We start from the raw sequence: 24,593 nt of genomic DNA on the forward strand, positions 1-24,593 counted from the left end.
GTGGTGGGCTTGTTAGTGGGTGAACATTTTGGTGATGGTGACCACAATTCTGTGACTTTCACCTTGGTTATGGAGAGAGATAGGTCTTATTGAATTCTTCTAGGAGGTGACCAAGCATGTGGATGAGGGAAGAGCAGTGGATGTAGTGTACATGGATTTTAGTAAGGCATTTGATAAGGTTCCCCATGGTAGGCTTATGCGGAAAGTCAGGAGGCATGGGATAGAGGGAAATTTGGCCAATTGGATAGAAAACTGGCTAACCGGTCGAAGGCAGAGAGTGGTGGTAGATGGTAAATATTCAGCCTGGAGCCCAGTTACAAGTGTAGTTCCGCAGGGATCAGTTCTGGGTCCTCTGCTGTTTGTAATTTTTATTAATGACTTAGATGAGGGAGTCGAAGGGTGGGTCAGTAAATTTGCAGATGATACGAAGATAGGTGGAGTTGTGGACAGTGAGGAGGGCTGTTGTTGGCTGCAGAGGGACTTAGATATGATGCAGAGCTGGGCTGAGGAGTGGCAGATGGAGTTCAACCCTGCCAAGTGTGAGGTTGTCCATTTTGGAAGAACAAATAAGAATGCGGAATACAGGGTTAATGGTAGGGTTCTTAGTCAGGTGGAGGAACAGAGGGATCTTGGGGTCTATGTACATAGATCTTTGAAGGTTGCCACTCAGGTGGATAGAGTTTGTAAGAAGGCCTATGGAGTATTATCGTTCATTAGCAGAGGGATTGAATTCAAGAGTCGTGAAGTGATGTTGCAGCTGTACAGGACTTTGGTTAGGCCACAGTTGGAGTACTGTGTGCAGTTCTGGTCGCCTCACTTTAGGAAAGATGTGGAAGCTTTGGAGAGGGTGCAGAGAAGATTTACCAGGATGTTGCCTGGAATGGAGAGGAAGTCGTACGAGGATAGGTTGAGAGTTCTCGGCCTTTTCTCATTGGAACGGCGAAGGATGAAGGGTGACTTGATAGAGGTTTATAAGATGATCAGAGGAATAGATAGAGTAGACAGTCAGAAACTTTTTCCCCGGGTACAACAGAGTGTTACAAGGGGACATAAATTTAAGGTGAAGGGTGGAAGGTATAGGGGAGATGTCAGGGGTGGGTTCTTTACCCAGAGAGTGGTGGGGGCATGGAATGCGCTGCCCGTGGGAGTGGTAGAGTCGGAATCATTGGTGACCTTTAAGTGGCATTTGGATAGGTACATGGATGGGTACTTAATCTAGGTTAGAAGTTCGGCACAACATCGTGGGCCGAAGGGCCTGTTCAGTGCTGTATTGTTCTATGTTCTATGTTCTATGTTCTATGTTCTATGTTCTATGTCATGTTTTGGCTGTACATTTTTGGAATATTGTGTGCAGTTCTGGTCGCCTTGCTATCAGAAGAATGTTGTGAAACTTGAAAGGGTTCAGAAAAGATTTACAAGGATGTTGCCAGGGTTGGAGGATTTGAGCTATAGGGAGAAACTGAATAGACTGAGGCTGTTTTCCCTGGAGCATTGGAAGCTGAGGAATGATCTTATGGTGGTTTATGAAATCATGATAGGCATGGATAAGGTAAATAGACAAGGTCTTTTCCCTGGGCTGGGGGAGTCCAGAACTAGATGGGCATAGGTTCAGGGTGAAAGGGGAAAAATTTAAAAGGAACCTAAGATACAACTGTTTCACCCAGAGGTGGTGTGTGTATGGAATGTGCTGCCAGAGGAAGTACTATTACAGCATTTAAAAGGCATCTGGATGGGTATATGAATAGGAAGAGTTTAGAGGGATATGGGCCAACTGCTGGCAAAAGGGACTAGGTCGGGATTAGGTCGGGATATCTGGTTAGAACATAGAACATAGAACAGTACAGCACAGACCAGACCCTTCAGCCCACGATGTTGTGCCAACCACTGATCCTCATGTATGCACCCTCAAATTTCTGTGACCATATGCATGTCCCGTAGTCTCTTAAATGTCCCCAATGACCTTGCTTCCACAACTGTTGCTGGCAACACATTCCATGCTCTCGCAATTCTCTGTGTAAAGAACCCGACTCTGACATTCCCTCTATACTTTCCTCCAACCAGCTTAAAACTATGACCCCTCGTGTTAGTCATTTCTGCCTAACCCCTCGTGTTAGTCATTTCAAATAGTCTCTGGCTATCGACTCTATCTATGCCTCTCATTATCTTGTATACCTCAATTAGGTCCCCTCTCCTCCTTCTTTTCTCCAATGAAACAAGTCAGAGCTCAGTCAACCTCTCTGCATAAGATAAGCCCTCCAGTCCAGGCAGCATCCTGGTGAATCTCCTCTGAACCCACTCCAAAGCATTCACATGTTTCCTATAATAGGGCGACTAGAACTGGACGCAGTATTCCAAGTGCGGTCTAACCAAAGTTTTATAAAGCTGCAACAAGATCTCATGACTCTTAAACTCAATCCCCCTGTTAATGAAAGCCAAAACACCATATGTTTTCTTAACAACCCTGTCCACTTGGGTGGCCATTTTAAGGGATCTATGTATCTGCACACCAAGATCCCTCTGTTCCTCCACACTGCCAAGAATCCTATCCTTAATCCTGTACTCAGCTTTCAAATTCGACCTTCCAAAATGCATCACCTCATATTTATCCAAGTTGAACTCCATCTGCCACCTCTCAGCCCATCTCTGCATCCTGTCAATGTCCCGCTGCAGCCTACAACAGCCCTCTATACTGTCAACGACACCTCCAACCTTTGTGTCGTCTGCAAACTTGCTGACCCATCCTTCAATCCCCTCATCCAAGTCATTAATAAAAATTACAAATAGTAGAGGCCCAAGGACAGAGCCCTGTGGAACACCACTCACCACTGACTTCCAGGCAGAATATTTTCCTTCTACTACCACTCGCTGTCTTCTGTTGGCCAGCCAATTCTGTATCCAGACAGCTAAGTTCCCCTGTATCCCATTCCTCCTGACCTTCTGAATGAGCCTACCAGGGGAAAGCTTATCAAATGCTTTGCTGAAGTCCATTTACACCACATCCACAGCTCGTCCCTCATCACAGTTTCTAGTCACATCCTCAAAGAACTCGATAAGGTTTGTGAGGCATGACCTGCCCCTCACAAAGCCGTGTTGACTGCATTTAATCAAGCCATGCTCTTCCAGATGGTCATAAATCCTATCCCTCAGAATCCTTCCTAACACCTTGCAGACGACAAGTTGATATGGACGAGTTGGACCGAAGGGTCTGCTTCTCTGCTGTACATCTCTATGACTCTCTGTGGCAAAGAATTCCAAAGACTCATAACCAATGCTCAGTAGAAGTAAGGTGTACGATCTACAAGATGCACTGCAGAAATTCACCAGACTTGTAAACAGTACCTCCCAAAACCACAACCACTTGAATCTGCAAATATTTGCTATCTTTCTGTCAGTTGCATGAGAAATTTGTGAGTGATGAATCGGGCTGATATGGCACAGCAATGTGTGTCTATAAAGGATTATTTTCTGGGAAGAAGGATTAGTCATAGATTGAAAGAACAGAAAGAGGCCCTTCAACACACTGTATCTTCACTGGTCATCAAATATTACTCACTTACTTACTCACTCATTCATCTCATCTGGAGAGAGAATTCGGATGACATTCACCACATTGAACAAGTTCCTCACATACAAGACAGTCTGCTGTACCTTTGACTGCCTTCCATCTGCATCCCAGCTCTCAGGAAAAGGACTATTAAAGGTCAACCAAATGACAGACTCCCATCTGGATACTGATTCACTAAACTGTAAGTCACATTAACTAATACTAGCATCTTTGTTTTTTAAAATGAGGATCCTTATGATCAGATTCAATCTTTAAATGTAAGTTATGTTTTTAAAAATGGTAGCAGACATATACTTACCATTTACAAACAGTAAACAATGCAAAGCACGTTAAGGTTCCTGCCTAGTATTAGTATGTACTATTCTTGAGATATTCTTGAGATGGTACATACCCTGGGGATTAAAGAATCCTGTCATCCAAAATACATTTGGCCTTCCCTCAAATATCCAGGAGGAAAACTGTGCATTTCTCTCTAGGAATTCTGTGAACCAAAATCCCAGTGTAGCAGAATCCCAGGAAATCCTTTTCCAAACCACAGGCACTCGGGCATTATACATGTTATCCAAGGCATCTGTTAAATTCTGCAACGTGAAGAAGAGTTGGCATTGTAGTTAATATGCAATCATGTTAGAATTTAACATTCAATTTGACAGTGAGAAACATTGGTCGGAAAATTTAAATAAAGGTCTTCATAAAAGAATTGGTGCTGAGTTAGTTGGAATGGACAAAGAAAGGTGTTTTGTAGAAAAGGTGCTTGAGGATCAATGAACATTTTTTTAAATAGTTGTCAAAATGAATGGCAGATGCAGTAAAATGTGGATAAATGTGAGGCCATCCACTTTGGAATAAAAACTGGAAGGCACATTATGATATGATTGGCTATAAATTAAGAAAGGGGAATGTGTTACAAGACCTGGGAGTCCTCGTATAACAATCATTCAAGGTTAGAGTGCAGGTACAGGTGAAGAAGGTAAATGGTATGTTGGCCTTCTTGACTCACAGCAAAGATAGCTACCAGTGAGGAAGAAGATTAGAGGAAGGGGGTATGAGTACAGTTAATTATGGCTAATCAGAAATATACAGATCACATGAAAATAGTTGAGATATATAAAGTTATGAGGGACATAAATTGGGTAGACAGGAAGAAACATTTCTCCTTGATGGAGGGATCAATGACCATGGAACATAGATTTAAGGTAAAGGGCAGAAGCTTTGAAGGAGATATGACAAAAACTTTTTCACCCAGATAATGGTAGAAATCTGGAACTCACTGGCTGTGAAGGTGGTAGAGGCAGTGTCCTCAAAACATTCAGTATTTAGATGCATATTTGCAATGCCAAGGGGCATACAAGGTTCTGGGCCAAGGGTTGGAAAATGGAATTAGATTAGGTTATTGTTTTTGATTGGCACAGAAGTGATGAGCTGTAGAGCCTATTTCTGTGTTACAGATCTCTAAGATTTTATCAAAGAAAAAGAAACACAGTGTGGTAAAGAGTAGTGATAAGCTAGAGATTGGGAAAAAGTTAAAAGTCAGTAAAAGATAATAGAATAATAAGGAGAGAAAAGATAAACTTTGAGAGTAAATTAGCAAATAATACTAAAATGGGCAACAAGAACTTTGTTAAACATATGAAAAGGAATTCAGAGAGCCAAGTGACAAAAGGCCCTTTAGGAAATGAGAATGCAGAAATAATGAGGAAACAGGAAATGGCAGAGGAATTGAATAAATAATTTGCATCACGCCAGAACTACTAAATAATGAAGTGGCAAAAAGAATAAAGGAAATCAATGCAATAATTATCATGAGAGTGAAATATAACAGGAAAACTAATGAAGCTAAAGACTGATAAGTCTCCTGGACTTGTTTGACTTGCATCCGAGCACGTTAAAGGAAAAAGCAACAGATACAATGGATTCACTGGTAATAATCTTTCAATTCTCAAAGTTTCCAGAAAAGTTCCAGAGGATTGGAAAAACTGTCATTGAAACTTAATCAGAAAAGGAAAGAAACAAAACAGATAATTAAAGGCCAAATAAGATTTGTCACTTGGAAAATGTTAGCTAATTTTAGTCCAATTCTCGACCTGCCTAAATTACCCTCTGGGCAGTACATTCCAAATTCCCATCGCTGTCTAAATTAAAACATTTTTTCTCAAATCCTCAGTAAACCTCCTGCTTTCCACCTTCAAATTATGCCCCTTGTTCCTGACGTTTGAACTAGAGGAAACAGCTGCTTTCGATCCACTATGTCCATGCCTCTCATAATCTTAGCACCTCTTTTAGATCCTCTCCCAGACTTCTCTGCTTCAAAGAAAACAACCCGAGATTATGAATCCTCTCTTGACAGTCAAGGCATATCATCTAAGACAACATCCTAGTGAATCTCCTCTGCACCCCCTCAAGTACAATCACATCCATCTTAGAGTATGGTGACCAGAACTGCATACAGTACTCGAGCTGTGTCAAACTAAAGTTCTGTATAGCTCCAACATAACCTCCTTGTTCTTATAATTTATGCTTCAACTGATAAGGGGATATGTCTCATATACTGTCTTAACTATGCAATTAACCTGACCTGCCACCTTCAGGAATTTCTGGAGAAGCACTGCAAAATATCTCTGTTTTACTGAACTTCCTGGTATCCAGCCTTTTCTTGAACACTCCCTTGTCTTGATACTTCTTCCAAAGTGCATCAGCTTACCTTTATCAGGGTTAAGTTCAGCTGACCAATCTGTTTATATCCTGCTGCAACCTAAACCTTCTTCCTCACTTCAATCACCTGGCCCATCTTCATATCACCCACAATTTTGCATATCATCTTCCCACATTTTCATTGATATTGTTTATACATCATGAACAATAAGGGACCTGGCAGTTATCTTTGTGGTATACTGGCCTCCAGTCACACGGAGAGGGACTTCTTTGGGAACAGTGACCACAATTTAGAATACCCATAGATAAAGATGAGAGTGGTCCTAAGAGAAGAATACTAAACTGGGCTAAGACCAATTATATCAAAATTAGGCAGGAGCTGGGAAATGTGGATTGGACACAGCTATTTGAAGAGAAGTCCACATTTGAGCTGTGGGAGGCTTTCAAAGATAGTTTAAAGATAGAGCAGATAGGCATGACCCATTGAAGGCAAAGGATAGAAACGGCAAGATTCATGATTAGTGGATGACAGGAGAAATTGTACTGGATCAGTGGTGCTGGAAGAGCACAGCAATTCAGGCAGCATCCGAAGACAGGCAAAATCGATGTTTCGGGCAAAAGCCCTTCATCAGGAATAAAGGCAGAGAGCCTGAAGCGTGGAGAGATAAGCTAGAGGAGGGTGGGGGTGGGGAGAGAGTGGCATAAACCAAATCATCCACCGACATTTCCGCCACCTCCAAACAGACCCCACCACCAGGGATATATTTCCCTCCCCACCCCTCTCCGCCTTCCGCAAAGACCATTCCCTCCGTGACTGCCTGGTCAGGTCCACGCCCCCCTACGACCCACACTCCCATCCTGGCACTTTCCCCTGCCACCGCAGGAACTGTAAAACCTGCGCCCACACCTCCTCCCTCACCTCTATCCAAGGCCCCAAAGGAGCTTTCCACATCCATCAAAGTTTTACCTGCACATCCACTAATATCATCTATTGTATCCGTTGCTCCCGATGCGGTCTCCTCTACATTGGGGAGACTGGGCGCCTCCTAGCAGAGCGCTTTAGGGAACATCTCCGAGACACCCGCACCAATCAACCAAATCGCCCAGTGGCTCAACATTTCAACTCCCCCTCCCACTCTGCCGAGGATATGGAGGTGCTGGGCCTCCTCCACCGCCGCTCCCTCACCACCAGACGCCTGGAGGAAGAACGCCTCATCTTCCGCCTCGGAACACTTCAACCCCAGGGCATCAATGTGGATTTCAACAGTTTCCTCATTTCCCCTTCCCCCACCTCATCCTAGCTTCTAACCTCCAGCAACTCGATCCCCTGACCTGTCCGGACTTGTCCGACCTGCCTAGCTCCTTTTCCACCTATCCACTCCACCCTCTCCTCCCTGACCTATCACCTTCATCTCCTTCCCCACTGACCTATTGTACTCTATGCCACTCTCTCCCCACCCCCACCCTCCTCTAGCTTATCTCTCCACGCTTCAGGCTCTCTGCCTTTATTCCTGATGAAGGGCTTTTGCCCGAAACGTCGATTTTGCCTGTCCTCGGATGCTGCCTGAATTGCTGTGCTCTTCCAGCACCACTGATCCAGAATCTGGTTTCCAGCATCTGCAGTCATTGTTTTTACCTCGTTGATTTTAACCCTACTGCGAATCCTCTTGCAAGGATGCCTGCCTTGAAGAAGTTTTCCTCCTCTCTCTACAAGAATCTCAGGGAGTCTCTCTCTCACTGCAACTCCCAGGTCATTTCCTCAGCCCTGAAGCTCTTCAACCATGTCCTGAAACAAACTCGCTATCACAGCCACATTTGCTTCCTCAGTGCCTGTCTCCGTAACCAACTCACCCCACACGGACTCCGAACCACCTTTAAACCAGCAGAGTTCGGACCCGAACAGGACAAACAGTACAGATTACAGATTCAAAAACACCAGCAACGGTTCTCCATCAAGATCCTCCACTCCACGCTTGCAGCAATGCGCCGGTACCTAACCTCTATACAGTCTGCCCTGCCTCAGCTGAGGGCCACACTCTCTCAGAATTGCAAAGGACCCCTCCTGTACTACATCCTCAGGAGAATTCATACTCTCAACAAACAGTATTTCAATTCCATCTCAAACATCAAAAACTGTAAGTACAACAAACTTTTATCTACCCAGCTCCATAACCAGCGCTCCTTGAACATTCCAGAAGATTCCCCTGGCCTCGGAAACACCATTACCCATGCGGCTGATGCAGCTACCACCCCCACGCTGATTGATGATGTCACTTCTGCCCCCATCATGGCCACTCCCACAGCCACTTCCGGCCCTCACATCATCGCCGATGCCACACGCTCAGTGACTTCCGCCACCCCTACTGCCGTGTCTGCCACCACTTCCGACCCCACCAGCGCCACTCACCTGCATTCTGCTGACACGCCCCCCACAGACTCCACTGTCACTATCCCCACCCCCCAGAACCCCGAGGGGAACACTACCCCTGCTCATGACTCTACCCCCATTCCCCCCACCATCACACCCACTCCTGGTACTGGCTCCGACCCCACTCCCAGCTCTACACCCACACCAGATCCCAGCTACCAGCCCTGCCGAGTTTTCACCATCCCCCCAGACCTCCCCCTCACTGAGGACGAACGATCAGTCCTCAGCAAAGGACTCACCTTCGTCCCCCTCCGTCCACGCATCAATGAATTTAATACATGCCGTGACATCGAACAATTCTTCCGTCGCCTCCGCCTCCGGGCTTACTTTCATAATCAGGACTCCCGCCCACCTTCCGAGGACCCCTTCGCCCACCTCCAACACACTGCATCCACCTGGACACCCCGCGCTAGCCTATTACCTGCCCTCGACCTTTTCATTTCCAACTGCCACCGGGACATTAACCGCCTCAACCTGTCGACCCCCCTCCCCCACTCCAAACTCTCACCCTCACAACGCGCAGCCCTCCAATCCCTCTGCTCCAATCCTGACCTCACCATCAAGCCAGCGGACAAAGGGGGCGCAGTGGTAGTCTGGCGCACTGACCTCTACATCGCTGAAGCCAAACGCCAACTCGAGGACACCTCTTCCTACCGCCCCCTTGACCATGACCCCACCCCCCATCACCAAACCATCATCTCCCAGACCATACAGAACCTCATCACCTCAGGAGATCTCCCACCCACAGCTTCCAACCTCATAGTCCGGGAACCCCGCACTGCCCGGTTCTACCTCCTTCCCAAGATCCACAAGCCTGACCACCCTGGCCGACCCATTGTCTCAGCATGCTCCTGCCCCATTGAACTCATCTCTACCTACCTCGACACTGTCCTATCCCCCCTAGTCCAGGAACTCCCCACATACGTTCGAGACACCACCCACGCCCTCCACCTCCTCCAAGACTTCCGTTTCCCCGGCCCCCAACGCCTCATCTTCACCATGGATATCCAATCCCTCTACACCTCCATCCGCCATGACCAGGGCCTCAAAGCCCTCCGTTTTTTCCTCTCCAGACGTTCCCACAGTACCCCTCCACCGACACTCTCATTCGTTTGGCCGAACTGGTCCTCACCCTTAACAATTTCTCCTTTGAATCCTCCCACTTCCTCCAGACCAAAGGGGTAGCCATGGGCACACGTATGGGCCCCAGCTATGCCTGTCTCTTTGTTGGCTACGTAGAGCAGTTGATCTTCCGTAATTACACCGGCACCACTCCCCACCTCTTCCTCCGCTACATTGATGACTGCATTGGCGCCACCTCGTGCTCCCGCGAGGAGGTTGAGCAATTCATCAACTTCACCAACACATTCCACCCTGACCTTAAATTTACCTGGACCATCTCTGACACCTCCCTCCCCTTCCTGGACCTCTCCATCTCCAACAGTGACGACCGACTTGACACTGACATCTTCTACAAACCCACCGACTCCCACAGCTACCTGGATTACACCTCTTCCCACCCTACCTCTTGCAAAAATGCCATCCCGTATTCCCAATTCCTCCGCCTCCGCCGTATCTGCTCCCAGGAGGAGCGGTTCCACCATAGAACACACCAGATGGCCTCCTTCTTTAGAGACCGCAATTTCCCTTCCCACGTGGTTAAAGATGCCCTCCAACGCATCTCATCCACATCCCGCACCTCCGCCCTCAGACCCAACCCCTCCAACCGCAACAAGGACAGAACGCCCCTGGTGCTCACCTTCCACCCTACCAACCTTCGCATAAACCAAATCATCCGCCGACATTTCCGCCACCTCCAAACAGACCCCACCACCAGGGATATATTTCCCTCCCCACCCCTCTCCGCCTTCCGCAAAGACCGTTCCCTCCGTGACTACCTGGTCAGGTCCACGCCCCCCTATGACCCATCCTCCCATCCTGGCACTTTCCCCTGCCACCGCAGGAACTGTAAAACCTGCGCCCACACCTCCTCCCTCACCTCTATCCAAGGCCCCAAAGGAGCTTTCCACATCCATCAAAGTTTTACCTGCACATCCACTAATATCATCTATTGTATCCGTTGCTCCCGATGCGGTCTCCTCTACATTGGGGAGACTGGGCGCCTCCTAGCAGAGCGCTTTAGGGAACATCTCCGAGACACCCGCACCAATCAACCAAATCGCCCAGTGGCTCAACATTTCAACTCCCCCTCCCACTCTGCCGAGGATATGGAGGTGCTGGGCCTCCTCCACCGCCGCTCCCTCACCACCAGACGCCTGGAGGAAGAACGCCTCATCTTCCGCCTCGGAACACTTCAACCCCAGGGCATCAATGTGGATTTCAACAGTTTCCTCATTTCCCCTTCCCCCACCTCATCCTAGCTTCTAACCTCCAGCAACTCGATCCCCTGACCTGTCCGGACTTGTCCGACCTGCCTAGCTCCTTTTCCACCTGTCCACTCCACCCTCTCCTCCCTGACCTATCACCTTCATCTCCTTCCCCACTGACCTATTGTACTCTATGCCACTCTCTCCCCACCCCCACCCTCCTCTAGCTTATCTCTCCACGCTTCAGGCTCTCTGCCTTTATTCCTGATGAAGAGCTTTTGCCCGAAACGTCGATTTTGCCTGTCCTCGGATGCTGCCTGAATTGCTGTGCTCTTCCAGCACCACTGATCCAGAATCTGGTTTCCAGCATCTGCAGTCATTGTTTTTACCTAGGAGAAATTGTATGACCACCCAAGAGGAAAAGGGAAGCGTACATAAGGTCCAGGCACTAAGAACAGAACTGTCCCTGGAGGAACATCGGGAGAGTAGGACCAGCCTTAAACATCTTATTCTTATATAAGAAGCAAGCGGGAAACTAGAGAAAGGATTGGTCCACTAAAGGACAATGAAGGAAGGCTGTGTGTTGAACCTGAGAGAATGGGTGAGATTCTGAATGATTACTTTGCATCAGTGTTCACTGAGGAGAGGAACTTGATGAATCTTGAGATTAGAGATAGAAGTTTGATTAGCCCTTGTCACGTTGGCATAAGTAGGGAAGATGTGTTGGGTAGGCTGGAGGTTATTAAGGTGGACAAATCCCCGGGACTGGATGGGATCTATCCCACGTTGCTGAGGGAGGCAAGAGAGGAAATACCTGGGGCCCTGACAGATATCTTTAAATATACCTGTATTTAAGCATCCTTAAATATACCTGTATTTAAGCAGAACTGTAGTAGGGATAGTCCGGGTAACTACAGACCAGTGAGCCTGACATCAGTGTGGAAAGTTGCTGGAGAGAGCACTGAGGGATAGAATCTATTTATATTTAGAAAAGAATGGGCTTATCAGTGATAGGCAACATGGTTTTGTGCAGGGGAGATCGTGCCTTACCAACTTAATAGCGTTCTTTGAGGAAGTGACCAAGTTGATAGATGAAGGAAGGGTTATTGGTGGACTTTAGTAAGGCATTTGATAAGGTTCCTGATGGTAGACTAACGGAGAAAGTGAAGTCACATGGTGTGTAAGGTGTTCTAACTAGGTGGATAAAGAACTGGTTGAGCAACAGGAGACAGAGAGTAGTAGTTGAAGGGAGTTTCTCAAAATGGAGAAAGGTGACCACTGGTGTTCCACAGGGGTCAGTGCTGGGACCACTATTGTTTGTAATATACATAAAAGATCTGGAAGAAGACATTGTTGGTATGATCAGCAATTTGCAGATGACACGAAGATTGGTGGAGTAGCAGAAAGAATAAGGGACTGTCAAAGAATACAGGAGGATATAGATAGACTGGAGAGTTGAGCAGAAAAGTGGCAGATGGATTTCAATCCAGGCAAATTGAGTTGATGCATTTAGGCAAGACTAATTCTAGAGCGAATTATACAATGAACGGAAGAGCCTTGGGAAAAGTTGATGGGCAGAGAGATCTGGGAGTGCAGGTCTATTGTATCCTGAACGTTGCTGCACAGGTGGATAGAGTGGTCAAGAAGGCATATAGTATGTTTGCCTTCATTGGACGGGATGTTAAGTATAAGAGCTGGCAAGTCATGTTAAAATTGTACAAGACATTGGTTCAGCTGCATTTAGAATACTGTGTACAGTTCTGGTCACCACATTACCAAAAGGATATGAATGCTTTGGAGAGGGTGCAGAGAAGATTTACAAGGATGTTGCCTGATATGGAAGGCGCTAGCTGTGAAGAAAGGTTGAGTAGGTTAGGATTATTTTCATTAGAAAAAAGGAGTTTGAGGGGGGACCTGATTGATAAAATCATGAAGGATATAGACAAGCTCTTTCCCAGGGTGAAGGATTCATTAACGAGAGTCACGCTTTCAAGGTGAGAAGTAGAAAGTTTAAGGGGGATACACGTGGCAAGTACTTCACACAGAGGGTGGTGGGCGTCTGGAACACGTTGCCAGCAGAGGTAGTAGAGGCAGGCATGGTAGATTCATTTAAGATGTGTCTGGACAGATGCATGAGTAGGTGGGGAGGACAGGGATACAGATGCTTACGAATTGGGCGACAGGTTTAGACAGTAGATTTGGATTGGCTCAGGCTTGGAGGGCCAAAGGGCCTGTTCCTGGGCTGTAAATTTTCTTTGTTCTTTGTTCTTGAACAGATATCCACCACCATCCTGTCTCTTAGCAAATATTGGATCCAACATTCTAGGTTACCCTGGATCCCACAAGCTTTTAACCTCTTTTTCATGTGGAACATGTTCAACCCCTTCCCTAGGTACCTTCCCATGTAATTGCAGGACGTACAACATCTGCCCCTTCACCTCCTTGCTCATCATCCCAGGGCCTAAACAGTCTTTCCTGTGAAGCAGCATTTCACCCATACTTCCTCCAACCTGATCTATTGAAATTGATATACCCAATGTGGCCTACTCTACATTGGAGAAACTAAAATGCAGACTGGGTGACTGTTTTGCAGAACATCTCCAGTCCATGCTCAAACATGACCCTAACCTTCCCATAGCCAGTCTTTTTAACACAGTGTCCTGCTCGCATCTTGACTTGTCTGTCCTCGACATGCTGCAATGCTCCAGGGTATCACAGCACAAACTGAAGGAACAACATCTCGTCTGAAGATTAGGCACTTTACAACCATCTGGACTTAATATTGGGTTCAACAGCTTCAGATTATGAACAGATTCTCTTTCTTTCATTTTTACTTGTTGCATTCTTTGTCACCAGAGAATGTACTCTCTGTCCTCTCTCACCTCCCCAGCCCATTGGGACTGTCTCCTCTTTCTATTTTGGCAGTTAGACATTGTTCTGCCATTTCCACATTCTGGTCACTTAATCTGCACTATCAGCACCCTTCCTCCCCCAGCACTCAACACTCACCATTCCCATTGCATAAATGCTGTCCCCTCCACATGTTAGCACTGATGAAGAGTCATGTAGACTCAAAACGTTAGCTTGTTCACTCTCCACGGATGCTGCACGACCCATTGTGATTTCCAGCAATTTTTGTTTTTCGTACAGATTCCACCATCGGCAGTAATTTGCTCCTACAAACCTTGTCAAAAGCCTTGCTGAAATCCATTTGAGCTATGTGGGTGGCAAGTGGCTTAGTGGTTAGCACTACAGCCTCACAGTGCCAGGGACCTGCCTTCATTCCAGCTTCGGGCGACTGCCGACGAGGAGTTTGCACAGTCTCCTTGTGTCTACGTGAGTTTCCTCCCACAATTCAAAGATGTACAGGTTAGGTGTATCGGCCATGCTAAATTGCCTGTAGTGTTCGGCACATTAGTCAGGGAAAATGTAGAGAAGGAAGGGAATGGGTCTGGGTGGATTACTCTTCTTAGGGCTGGTGTGAACTTGCTGGGCCAAATGGCCTGTTTCCACACTGTAGGGATTCGAAGTAAATTCTTATGGGCAGCAAAGTGGCTCAGTGGTTGGCACTGCTACCTCACTGCGCCAGGGACGCAGACTCGATTCCAGTCTTGGGTAACTGTCTGTGTGGAATTTGCACATTTGCCCTATGTCAGTATGGGTTTGCTCCGGTTTCCTCCCACAATCCAAAGATGTGCAGGTTAGGTGAATTGGCCATGCTAAATTGTCCATAGTGTTAGGTGCATTGGTCAGAGGGAAATGGGATTGGGTGGGTTGGTGTGGACTTTTTGGGTCAAAGGACCTCTTTCCACATTGCAGGGAATCTAATCTATATCAACTGCATATCCTCATCTCTACATTTTGCCACCTCCTCAAAAAATTCCAGAAGATGTTAGGCATGTCCTTCATCTGACAGAGCCATGTTGGCTATTCTGATCAAACTGTTACCCTGTTAATAGAGATTAATACTCCACTTCCAAATTTTCCCCAACAGTTTCCCTCCTGCTAATGTGAGACTCTCAGGTCTGTAATTCCTTGGTTTACCTCTACCACCTTTCTTGAAAGGTAGAATCACATTAACTGTCCTCCTGCTCTCTGGCACCTCCCCTTTAGCCAGAAAGAAATTAAAAATTGGGTCAGGGCTCCAGTGGTTTCCTTCCACGCCTCTCATTGCGAATCATTCAGACCTCAGGATGTTTCTACTTTTAAGCCCACTGAATTCTCCAGTACCTCCTCACTCTCTGTCAATCTGCTCAAGAACCTCTCGGCCCCTCTTCCTGAATTCTGTACCGACCTCTTCTCCCAAGTGAAGTAATCATTTAACACTCTACCAATGTCCTCTGATTCCATACATTGATTTCCCCCTTGGTCCCTAAAGAGCCCTATACTTTCTCTGGTTGTTCCCTTCCTCCTAATATACACATAGCATATCCTGGGATTCTTAATCTTGTCCTCCAGTGTCTTTTTTTTCATTTTTTCACAGCTAATTATTTTCTTCAGTTCCCAGTGCACATTCCATACTCCACTGGTGCCCGAGTTGATTTGTTCCCTTTGTACCAGTTATACACTTTGCTTTTCCTTTTTACCCAATTCTGAATATTCATCCTCATCCAGGGATCTATAGGCTAGTTGCTCCTTTATTTCACTCTAAAGGAAATATGTTGGGCCTGTAATCTGCCCAGTTCCTTTTCTAATCCTTCCCATTGTTCTGCTGTAGATTTACCCCCAAGTAGTTATTCTCAGTCGACTTTGACCAGATCTTGCCTTATTTTAATAAAATCTGCTTTGCCACAATTGAAAACCCTATTTCTCAGACCACCTTTTGCCTTTTCCATAACAGACTCATGACAAATGGGCAATTAAGTCTTCATGCAGAGTGCATGCTCTGAAGTAAAGGGGTTAATTGCAAGCAAAGCTGTTTTTAAATAGACAGCTAACCCCGAAAGTAACAAGGAACATGGGAGCTACTTCTGAAAAGAAAGCAATCTGCAGACTTTAGATCTCCAGAAATATAACCAATATTGAGAATGAAAGAATCTATTGAATCGTCAATAATGTCACATCACAAACATGAAAGAGTGAAAATTGTATAAGAATTCAACCCAGAACAAGTCAGGAGCAGCACTCAGAAGAACATCATTGCACAAGGATTGAACTCTGGACAGTTCCAGAGACAGACAAACATAGAATCCCTCCAGTGTGGAAACAGGCCATTTTGCCCAACAAGTCCACACCAACCCTTCGAAGAGTATCCCACCCATTCCCCTGCCCAATTACTCTACATTTCATTGGACTAAAGCCCCTAACCTACACATCCCTGAACACTATGGTCAATTTAGCATGACCAGTTCACCTAACCTGCACATCTTTGGACTGTGGGAGGAAACCAGAGCACCCAGAGGAAACCCACGCAGACACGGGAAAATGTGCAAACTCCACACAGACTGTGTGGCAGTATGGTAGCTCAGTGGTTAGCACTGCTGCCTCACAGTGACAGGGGCCTAGGTTTGATTCCAGCCTTGGATGACTGCCTGAGTGCAGTTTGCACATTCTCCCTGTGTCTGTGTGGGTTTCCTCTAGGTGCTCCAGTTTCCTCCCACAGTCGAAAGATGTGCAGGTCAGGTGAATAGGCCATTCTAAATTGCCCAGTGTTCAGGGATGTCTAGGTTAAGGGCATTAATCAGGGGAAATGCACAGTAGAGGAATGGATCTTGGTGGAATACTCTTCGGGGAGTCGGTATGGACTTGTTGGGCCAAATGGCCTGTTTCGACACTGTAGTGAATCTATACAATTCCATCATTACAATGGTGAAATTCTGGCCAGATTCAATCATTTACTGGGTTTAAATTGGTGTGTGGAGTTTAACTTGCTTAACTGAGGGGTCTTATTTTGGTAGATACATGCAATAAAGATTAAAGTCATTGTTTCAGCACTTGATTGTGAGATTTCTTAAGAACTATTCTAATTAGATGTAACTTGTGTCAATGCACCTGCCACAATTGACATCTCTGGTTGGGCTTTAAAGTGACTTTATATTGCTCTGAAGTTGTACCTATCAGCCTTGTATTCTTAGAAATCCTGCTGGAGCCTAAATTAAGAGGGCAGTTGCCTGACATGAGAGCCAAGAATTCAAGTGGTTAGATGAGGATAAAGGCAATAAATTTTCAGATTGAATTGGAACATTTAAATCATTTCTATTGAATTTGACTTTAGAACTTAGCTTTGAAATAATTGCAGACAATCAATCTGAATGGGAGAACTTGGTTAAGGAATATCGAAATAAGAAATTGAAGAAATGGGTAGAGTCTTGGGATGCTTGTGATGTTACTAGTTCAGGGGCACTGTATCAATTGTTAGAGTAAGGCAGGAAGTCTGCAGGAAAGTGTGCACGTAAAGAAAATGTCTTTTTGCAGAAACTTAGTATGTGAAGCATACTTTAAAGCAGAGAATGCTGAAATAATTGAGTTGAAGTCAGAAAATGCAGAGCTAAAACAGAAACTTAATACCTGAGAGTTTGTCAGTCAGGAAAGGACTGTTTAACTCTGTTAACAGAGTTAAAGGAAAAGGTTAAATCCCTTGAGATTGCCAAACGGGAGAAGATAGTTTATCTCTGAAATGATCAAAGTCAATTTGAATCAATAAACAGAAATGCTGAAAAGGCCCAGTGACTTTGGAGTTCTAATCCAGGATTCTCTCAAAATAAACTTGTAGGTTGAGTCAGTAGTTTCAGGAGTCAGATAGTAAGACTCTGGAACTGGTAAGTAAATGTAAAATTAAAATGTTGCATCAAGCATTGTTTGAGCAACAAGTGCAGAATGCTGATCATTCTAAATACCAAGAAGAAATTGATGCCTTGAAGTCACAGCTATTGAACCAGAGAGAGTTTCTCTTGCTTCGGGACCCATATGGAGATTAAGGGACAGAAGGAGTAATTCTGATTTGGGACTGATTGAGGGTGAAGCTGTGTGTTATTCAGCTTAGGGCAGGAAAAATGATTATAATCCTGACCCCAGAGCCTCTCTGCTATATTCAGATAAAGGTTTCCTGTATCCACCTGCACCAGTCTGGCACAAGCGCCTGAAGTCAAGATAAAGACTTAGTGAAAATCAAAGGGGCAGAATGTGTGAATGTCATATTGCACCAAGGAAACACAAAAGCATAGGGAGATTTGGTTATAGAACAAACGTTAAGGCTTTGTATTTAAATACATGCAGCATTTTGAATAAGGTACACAAACTGACATCACAAAGTCAGGTAAGCAAATATGACTGCATAGGCATTAGATAAACATAGTTACAAGAAGATCAAAACTAAAAACTTAACATTCAGGTATATTTGACCTATTGGAAAGACAGGAGGGATAGAAAAGGTGGGGTAGCACTGTTAATAAGAGATGAAATGAAGACAGCTGTGAGAGACGATCCAGGCTTGGAGACCATTTGGGGAGGTCAAAAAACAGTAAGGGAAAGGAGACACTAGTAGAAGAAATGTACAGACCCCCAGACAGTAGCCGTCCTGTAGGAAAGGCTATACATCAACAAATAACAGCAGTATAAAGAAAAAGAGAGCAAAAATTATCAGTGACTTTAACCTTAATGTTGATTTGATTGTGCAAATTGGAAACTGTACTTGTGACAGCAATTTCAGAGAGTGCATTAGGGATAGGTTCCTGGAGCCAACCAGGGAGCAGGTTATCTTGGATAAGACCATAAGAGGAGCAGAAATTAGGCCAATCAGCCCATCGAGTCTACTCCATGATTCAATCACGGCTGACACATTTCTCAACCCAATTCTCCTGCTTTCTCCCTGTAACCTTTTATCTCCTTAAAAGTTGCATTCTCGGGTTAGCTGTTAACAATGGTGATAGCTAGACAATATGTTGAAGGTGTTAGCCCCCTGTGTTCTCTGTCTATGCCATAATGTTTAGATTGATTCTAATCTAAAAAGTGAGATAAAACTCATGTGAGAAAGTGTGTATGTGTGTGTAGTGAGTGCAGAGTGTCTTAAGTCTGTGAGGGGTGCATGTGTGAGTGTGGGAGTGTGTGTGTCTATAAGGGTGTGTGTGGGTGTCTGTGTGCGGGTCTGTGTGTACCTGTGTCCATGTGTATGTGAGAGTGTGTGTGTGTGTATGAATATCTGTGTGTGTGTGTGTGTGTGTAGGGCAATGGTGATCGCCTGTAATGTGACATGAACCCAAGGTCCCGGTTGAGGCCCTCCCTATGGGTACCGAACTTAGCTATCAGCCTCTGCTCGGCCACTTTTCTCTGCTGCCTGTCCCGAAGTCCACCTTGAAGGATGGTCACCCGAAGGTCCGAGGCTGAATGTCCTGGACCACTGAAGTGTTCCCCAACACACCCTTATAGACACACACACTCCCAAACTCACACATGCACCCCCTCACAGACGTAAGACATTCTGCACTTACCACACACACACACACACACACACACACACACACACACACACACACACACACACACACACACACACACACACACACACACACACACACACACACACACACACACACACACACACACACACACACACACACCCTCCACCCCAGACAGACAGACACACACAGACAAAGACCCACATGCACACATATATTTTGTGGGGTGAATTTGTACTTGCAGAGTTACATTGTACTTTGCTCAAAAACTGCATACATTCATGTCGAACTCTGAGCTCAAAAACTGCATGAATTTATGTAAAATTCTGTTATCTCACTTTTTAGATTAGAATCAATCTAAACATCAGGTCATAGACAGAGAACACAGGGGGCTAACACCTTCAACATATTGTCCAGCTATCACCATTGTTAACAGCTAACCCGGGAATGCAACTTTAAAAAAAGGTTTTGTGATTTACACATGAAAGAAGTGAAACTATCACTGTATTCTAACAGATGAAAGGCTTAACAGACAATCAATTTTTCAATGTATAATTTCAGTTACATCACACTATAAATTTTTGCTATAAATTATGTGTTACGATCAAGCCCTCCACTATCACCTGATGAAGGAGCGTCGCTCCGAAAGCTAGTGTGCTTCCAATTAAACCTGTTGGACTATAACCTGGTGTTGTGTGATTTTTAACTTTGTACATCCTTCACCTTAAGCTCCCTTATCAAGTGTGTTTCACTGCACAACACTAAATCCAGAACTGCCTGTTCCCTAGTATGCTCCACCACAAGCTGCTCCAAAAAGCCATTTCACAAATATTCCACAAATACCTTTTCTTGGAATCCACTACAAACCTGATTTTCCCAGTCCACATGCACATTGAAATCCCCCATGATCATTGTAACTTTGCCTTTCCTATACATCTTTCTTATCTCCTGGTATATCTTGCGCCCCAACCCCTGACTACTATTTGGAGACTTGTACATAACTTCAACTATGGTTTTTTACCTTTGTGATTCCTCAATTCTCCCCACATAGATCCAATATCATCTGACCTTACTTCATTTCTTACTATTGATTTAATTTATTTTCTTACAATAAGGCAACCTGTCTGCCCACCTACCTGTCTTTTCGATAAGATGTATATCCTTAAATATTCAGCTCCCATTCCTGATCCCCTTGCAGCCACGTCTCCATGATGCCCACCACATCATACATTTTCCCTGCCAATTTCGATCTGTGCCACAAGTTCATTTACCTTTTCCTTATACTGTGTGCATTCTGATACAACACCTCTTTTCCTGTATTAACTGTCCCTCTTCGCATTGTCATTCATTTGTCCAGTGTATTTGAAGTTTAATTGCTAACCTTTTCCATGCACTCTGTCCTATTTGTGTTTGTGCTGGAGATTTTAATGATGTGGAGGTGTCGATGTTGGAATTGGGTGAACAAAGTTACAATCCCATAACACCAGGTTAGAGTCCAACAGGTTTATTTGAAAGTACAAGCTTTCAGAGCACTACTCCAATAACCTATCCTGAGTTCTGCACTCTTACCTCCTCCTTTAATTCAGGTTTTCTACTTTCCCCTATAACTGAATCCGCCCCACAACCATTTTGTTTAAAGCCCTGTCTACAGCCTTAGTTATGTGATTTGCTAGGACTCTGGTCCCAGCACAGTTCAGATGAAGAACATCCCTTCGGAACAGGTCTCTTCTTCCCGAGTACTGGTACCAATGTCCTATGAATTCAAACTCAATGCATTTACCTGCTTAATCTTATTGACCCTGTGCCAATTAGCCTGTAGCACAGGGAGTAATCCAGAGATTGTTATCCTTTTGGTTCTGCTTTTTCATTTAGCTCCTAGTTGTTCATACTCCCTCAGCAGAATCTCTGCCCTAACATTATCTCTGTTATTGGTACCTATATGGACAATGACCACTAGATCTTTCCCCTCCCACTGCAGCCCAGATGAGATATCCCAAACCTGAGCACCAGGCAGGCAACACAACCTTCGGGATTCTCAACCCTGGTCACAGGGAACCGTGTCTATTGTTATGAAGATGTGGGTATACCTTTAAGAGAGTTAAAAGCAGTAGAACTACCAAACTCAGCACCAAGTGTACTCAAAAGTGGTAACAATGTAACACTGGGTTGAACAACTCAATTAGTTCGTTGCTTGGAGACAAAAACAAATTCAAATTCGGCCAATCAGTTTAAATTATATCCAAAACATTTCAAACTTCAATCAAGATAGAATTGAGTATATTGACAATCTTAAAAGCCAATATCACAATCCAATGCTCTGGAGTATAAGACCAGGGTAAATTGAACATATGGGAGGAGATCTGCCACATCCTAACAAGTAACAGACTGCTTGAAAAAATATCTCTCTTAAAAGTCCCTTTTCGATCAGTAACATGTAATGCAGAAATTCCTAACCAGGAGAAAAGAAGACACAGGAAGATCCGAAGACAAGAACCTACAGCTGCATGGTTTTGAGACAAGAAGTGTTATTTTGTAACTTTTAATTGGGAGTTTTATCGGACTAGTATTATAGAAGGCAAAGTCACGGATATGTTAGAGAAAGAAATTGTAAATCATGGTTAGTTAATTATTCTCTGTTATACTTTAAGAAATAAAGTTGTTCATTTTACTTTAAATAGTCCTTGGTCACTCGAATGTTTACAGATTACTGCGGGGCATAAATCTTTTCTGTGTTGCTGGTTTTAAATTAAGCAGGAGAGTCTACCCCATGTCATAACTCTATACTCCTAACTATACCAACCCAATTAAACTATATTTCTCTTCTCTCCCCCCCACTTGAATGGCTCCTGTACCACGGTGCTGTGGTCAGTTGGCTCATCCTCCCTGCTGTCCCATTCCTGTCCATACAGGGAGCAAGACTCTTGAACCCATTGGACATGGGACAAGGGCTGAGGCTCCTGCAACTCTATTTCCTGGATTCCTCTACCTGCCTTGCTCACCACCACACCCTCCTGTCCCTGATCACTGCTGAATTAGTTAATTCATCGAAGGGGTGTGACTGTCTCCTAAAACACAGTATCTTGGTAACTCTCCCCCTCTCTGATGTGCCATAATGTTTGAAGCTCAGAATCCAGCTCATCGACTCTGAGACAGACTTCTTCCAGACTTCTTCCAGCAACATTTACGACAGAGATAGTCACTGGGAACCATAATAGGGTCCACCAGCTCCCACATCATGCAGAAACAACACATCAGCTGACCCTCCACCCTTACTTTATTTAATGAGCTTTGAATCTTTTTCAATTTTTAACAATTTTACACCTCTGCTTATGCAAATTGTAACCAATAAATTAACAAGATTTAATTTAACACAGATTCAAATTTAGATTCAGATTTGGTAATGGGTAATGAAGAAGGTTAATAAATGGCCTCAGATTAAAAGAGCCCCTCGAAGTAGTGATCACAACATGATACACCTTAATATTCAGTTCAAGAATGAGAAACTTGGGTTGGAAACAACTGCATTTACCTTCAAAAATGGAATTACATTGAAATGAGGACAGAGTTAGCTAAAGTGAACTGAGCAGCTAGATCAGCAGGAAAGACAGTAAGGGAGCAATGCCGGATATATAAAGAGGTAATTCAGGACTCTGAGCAAAATTATATCCCAGTAAGGAGGAAAGATCAGAAGAGAGGAATAAACTAACCATGGCTATATAATGGAGTTAGAGGAGAATATTAAGTTTGAAAGAAAAGATATATAAGGATGCAAAGGTCAGGGGGTAGCCCTCAAGACTAGGATAAATTCAGAATCCAGCAAAGGAGGAGATGATAAAAAATGAGAAAATAAATTTTGAGGGCAAACTATTGAGGAATATAAATGGAATGCTAGATGACTAAAGAAATTGAAGGTTTGGTTAAGAAAAAGAAGGAAGCATATGTCAGGTAAAGACAGCAGCAATCAAGTGAATTGTTAGAAGAATATAAAGGCAAAAGGAGTACACTTAAGAGGGCAAGGCAAAAAGGGGACATGAGAGTGCTTTGGCAAATAGAGTTAAGGAGAATCCAAATGGATTTTATAAATACATTAAGGACAAAAGGGTAACTATGGAAAGAATAGGGCCCCTAAAAGATCAGCAAGGCAGCCTATGTGTGGAACTGCAGGTGATGGAGGAGATACTAAATGAGCATTTTATATCAGTGTTTACTGAGGAGAAGCATATGGATGATATAGATTGCAGGGAAATAGATGGTGACATCTTGAAAAATATTCATATTACAATTGGATGTCTTAAAATGCATAAAAATGGATGGTGGCCCCTTGCTGAGATATTTGTATCATCGATAGTCACAGGTGAGGTGCCGGAAGACTGGAAATTGGCTAACATGGTGCCACTATTTAAGAAAGGTGCTCAGGACAAGCCAGGGAACTAAGACCAGTGAGTGTGACATCAGTAGTGGGCAAGTTGTTGGAGGGAATCCTGAAGGACAGGATTTCCATGTATTTGGATGGGCAACGACTAATTAGGAATAGTCAGCATGGCTTTGTGCATGAGAACTCAAGTTGCACGAGCTTGATTGGCTTTTTTGAAGATGTAACAAAGATGATTAATGAGGGCAGAGCGGTGGACGTTGCCTATGTGGACTTCAGTAAGATGATTGATAAGGTTCTTCATGGGAGACTGGTTAGCAAGGTTAGATCACATGGAATACAGGGAGAACTAGCCACTTAGATACAGAACTGGCTCAAAGATAGAAGACAGTGCAGTGGTGAAGGGCTGCTTTTCAGAGAGGGCCTGTGACCAGTGGTGTGCCACAAACATCAGTGCTGTGTCCACTGCTTTTCATCATTTATATAAATTATTTGGATGTGAACATCGGAGGTATAGTTAGTAAGTTTGCAGATGACACCAAAATTGGAGGTGTAATGGATAGCGAAGAAGGTTACTTCAGAGTACAATGGGATCTTGATCAGATGGGCCAATGGGCCAAGACATGGCAGATGGAGTTTAATTTAGATAAATGCGAGGTGCTGCATTATGGGACTTATACACTTAATGGTAAGTTCATGGGGAGTGTTGCTGAACAAAGAGACCTTGGAGTGCAGGCTTATAGCTCCTTGAAAGTGGAGTCACAGATAGATAGAATAGTGAAGGCGGCTTTTGGTATGCTTTCTTTTATTGGTCAGAGTACTGAGTACAGGAGTCGGGAGGTCATATTGTAGCTGT

The 24,593-nt window shown here is 44.5% G+C and overlaps 1 protein-coding gene across 1 annotated transcript in view; it reads right to left on the minus strand.

Moving 5' to 3' along the window:
- Positions 1–24,593, minus strand: part of LOC122540182 (dynein axonemal heavy chain 8-like) — a 1,370,012-nt gene that overhangs the window by 24,668 nt on the left and 1,320,751 nt on the right. The window contains exon 91 of the mRNA XM_087976825.1: positions 3,957–4,146. Within this exon, the coding sequence (XP_087832951.1) occupies positions 3,957–4,146 (190 nt within the window). The remainder of the gene's footprint in view (positions 1–3,956; positions 4,147–24,593) is intronic.

This window comes from Chiloscyllium plagiosum, unplaced genomic scaffold (genome assembly GCF_037043375.1).
Source record: "Chiloscyllium plagiosum isolate Xiang-an unplaced genomic scaffold, Cpla_swu_hap1 HiC_scaffold_3, whole genome shotgun sequence".
Lineage (NCBI taxonomy): Eukaryota > Metazoa > Chordata > Chondrichthyes > Orectolobiformes > Hemiscylliidae > Chiloscyllium > Chiloscyllium plagiosum.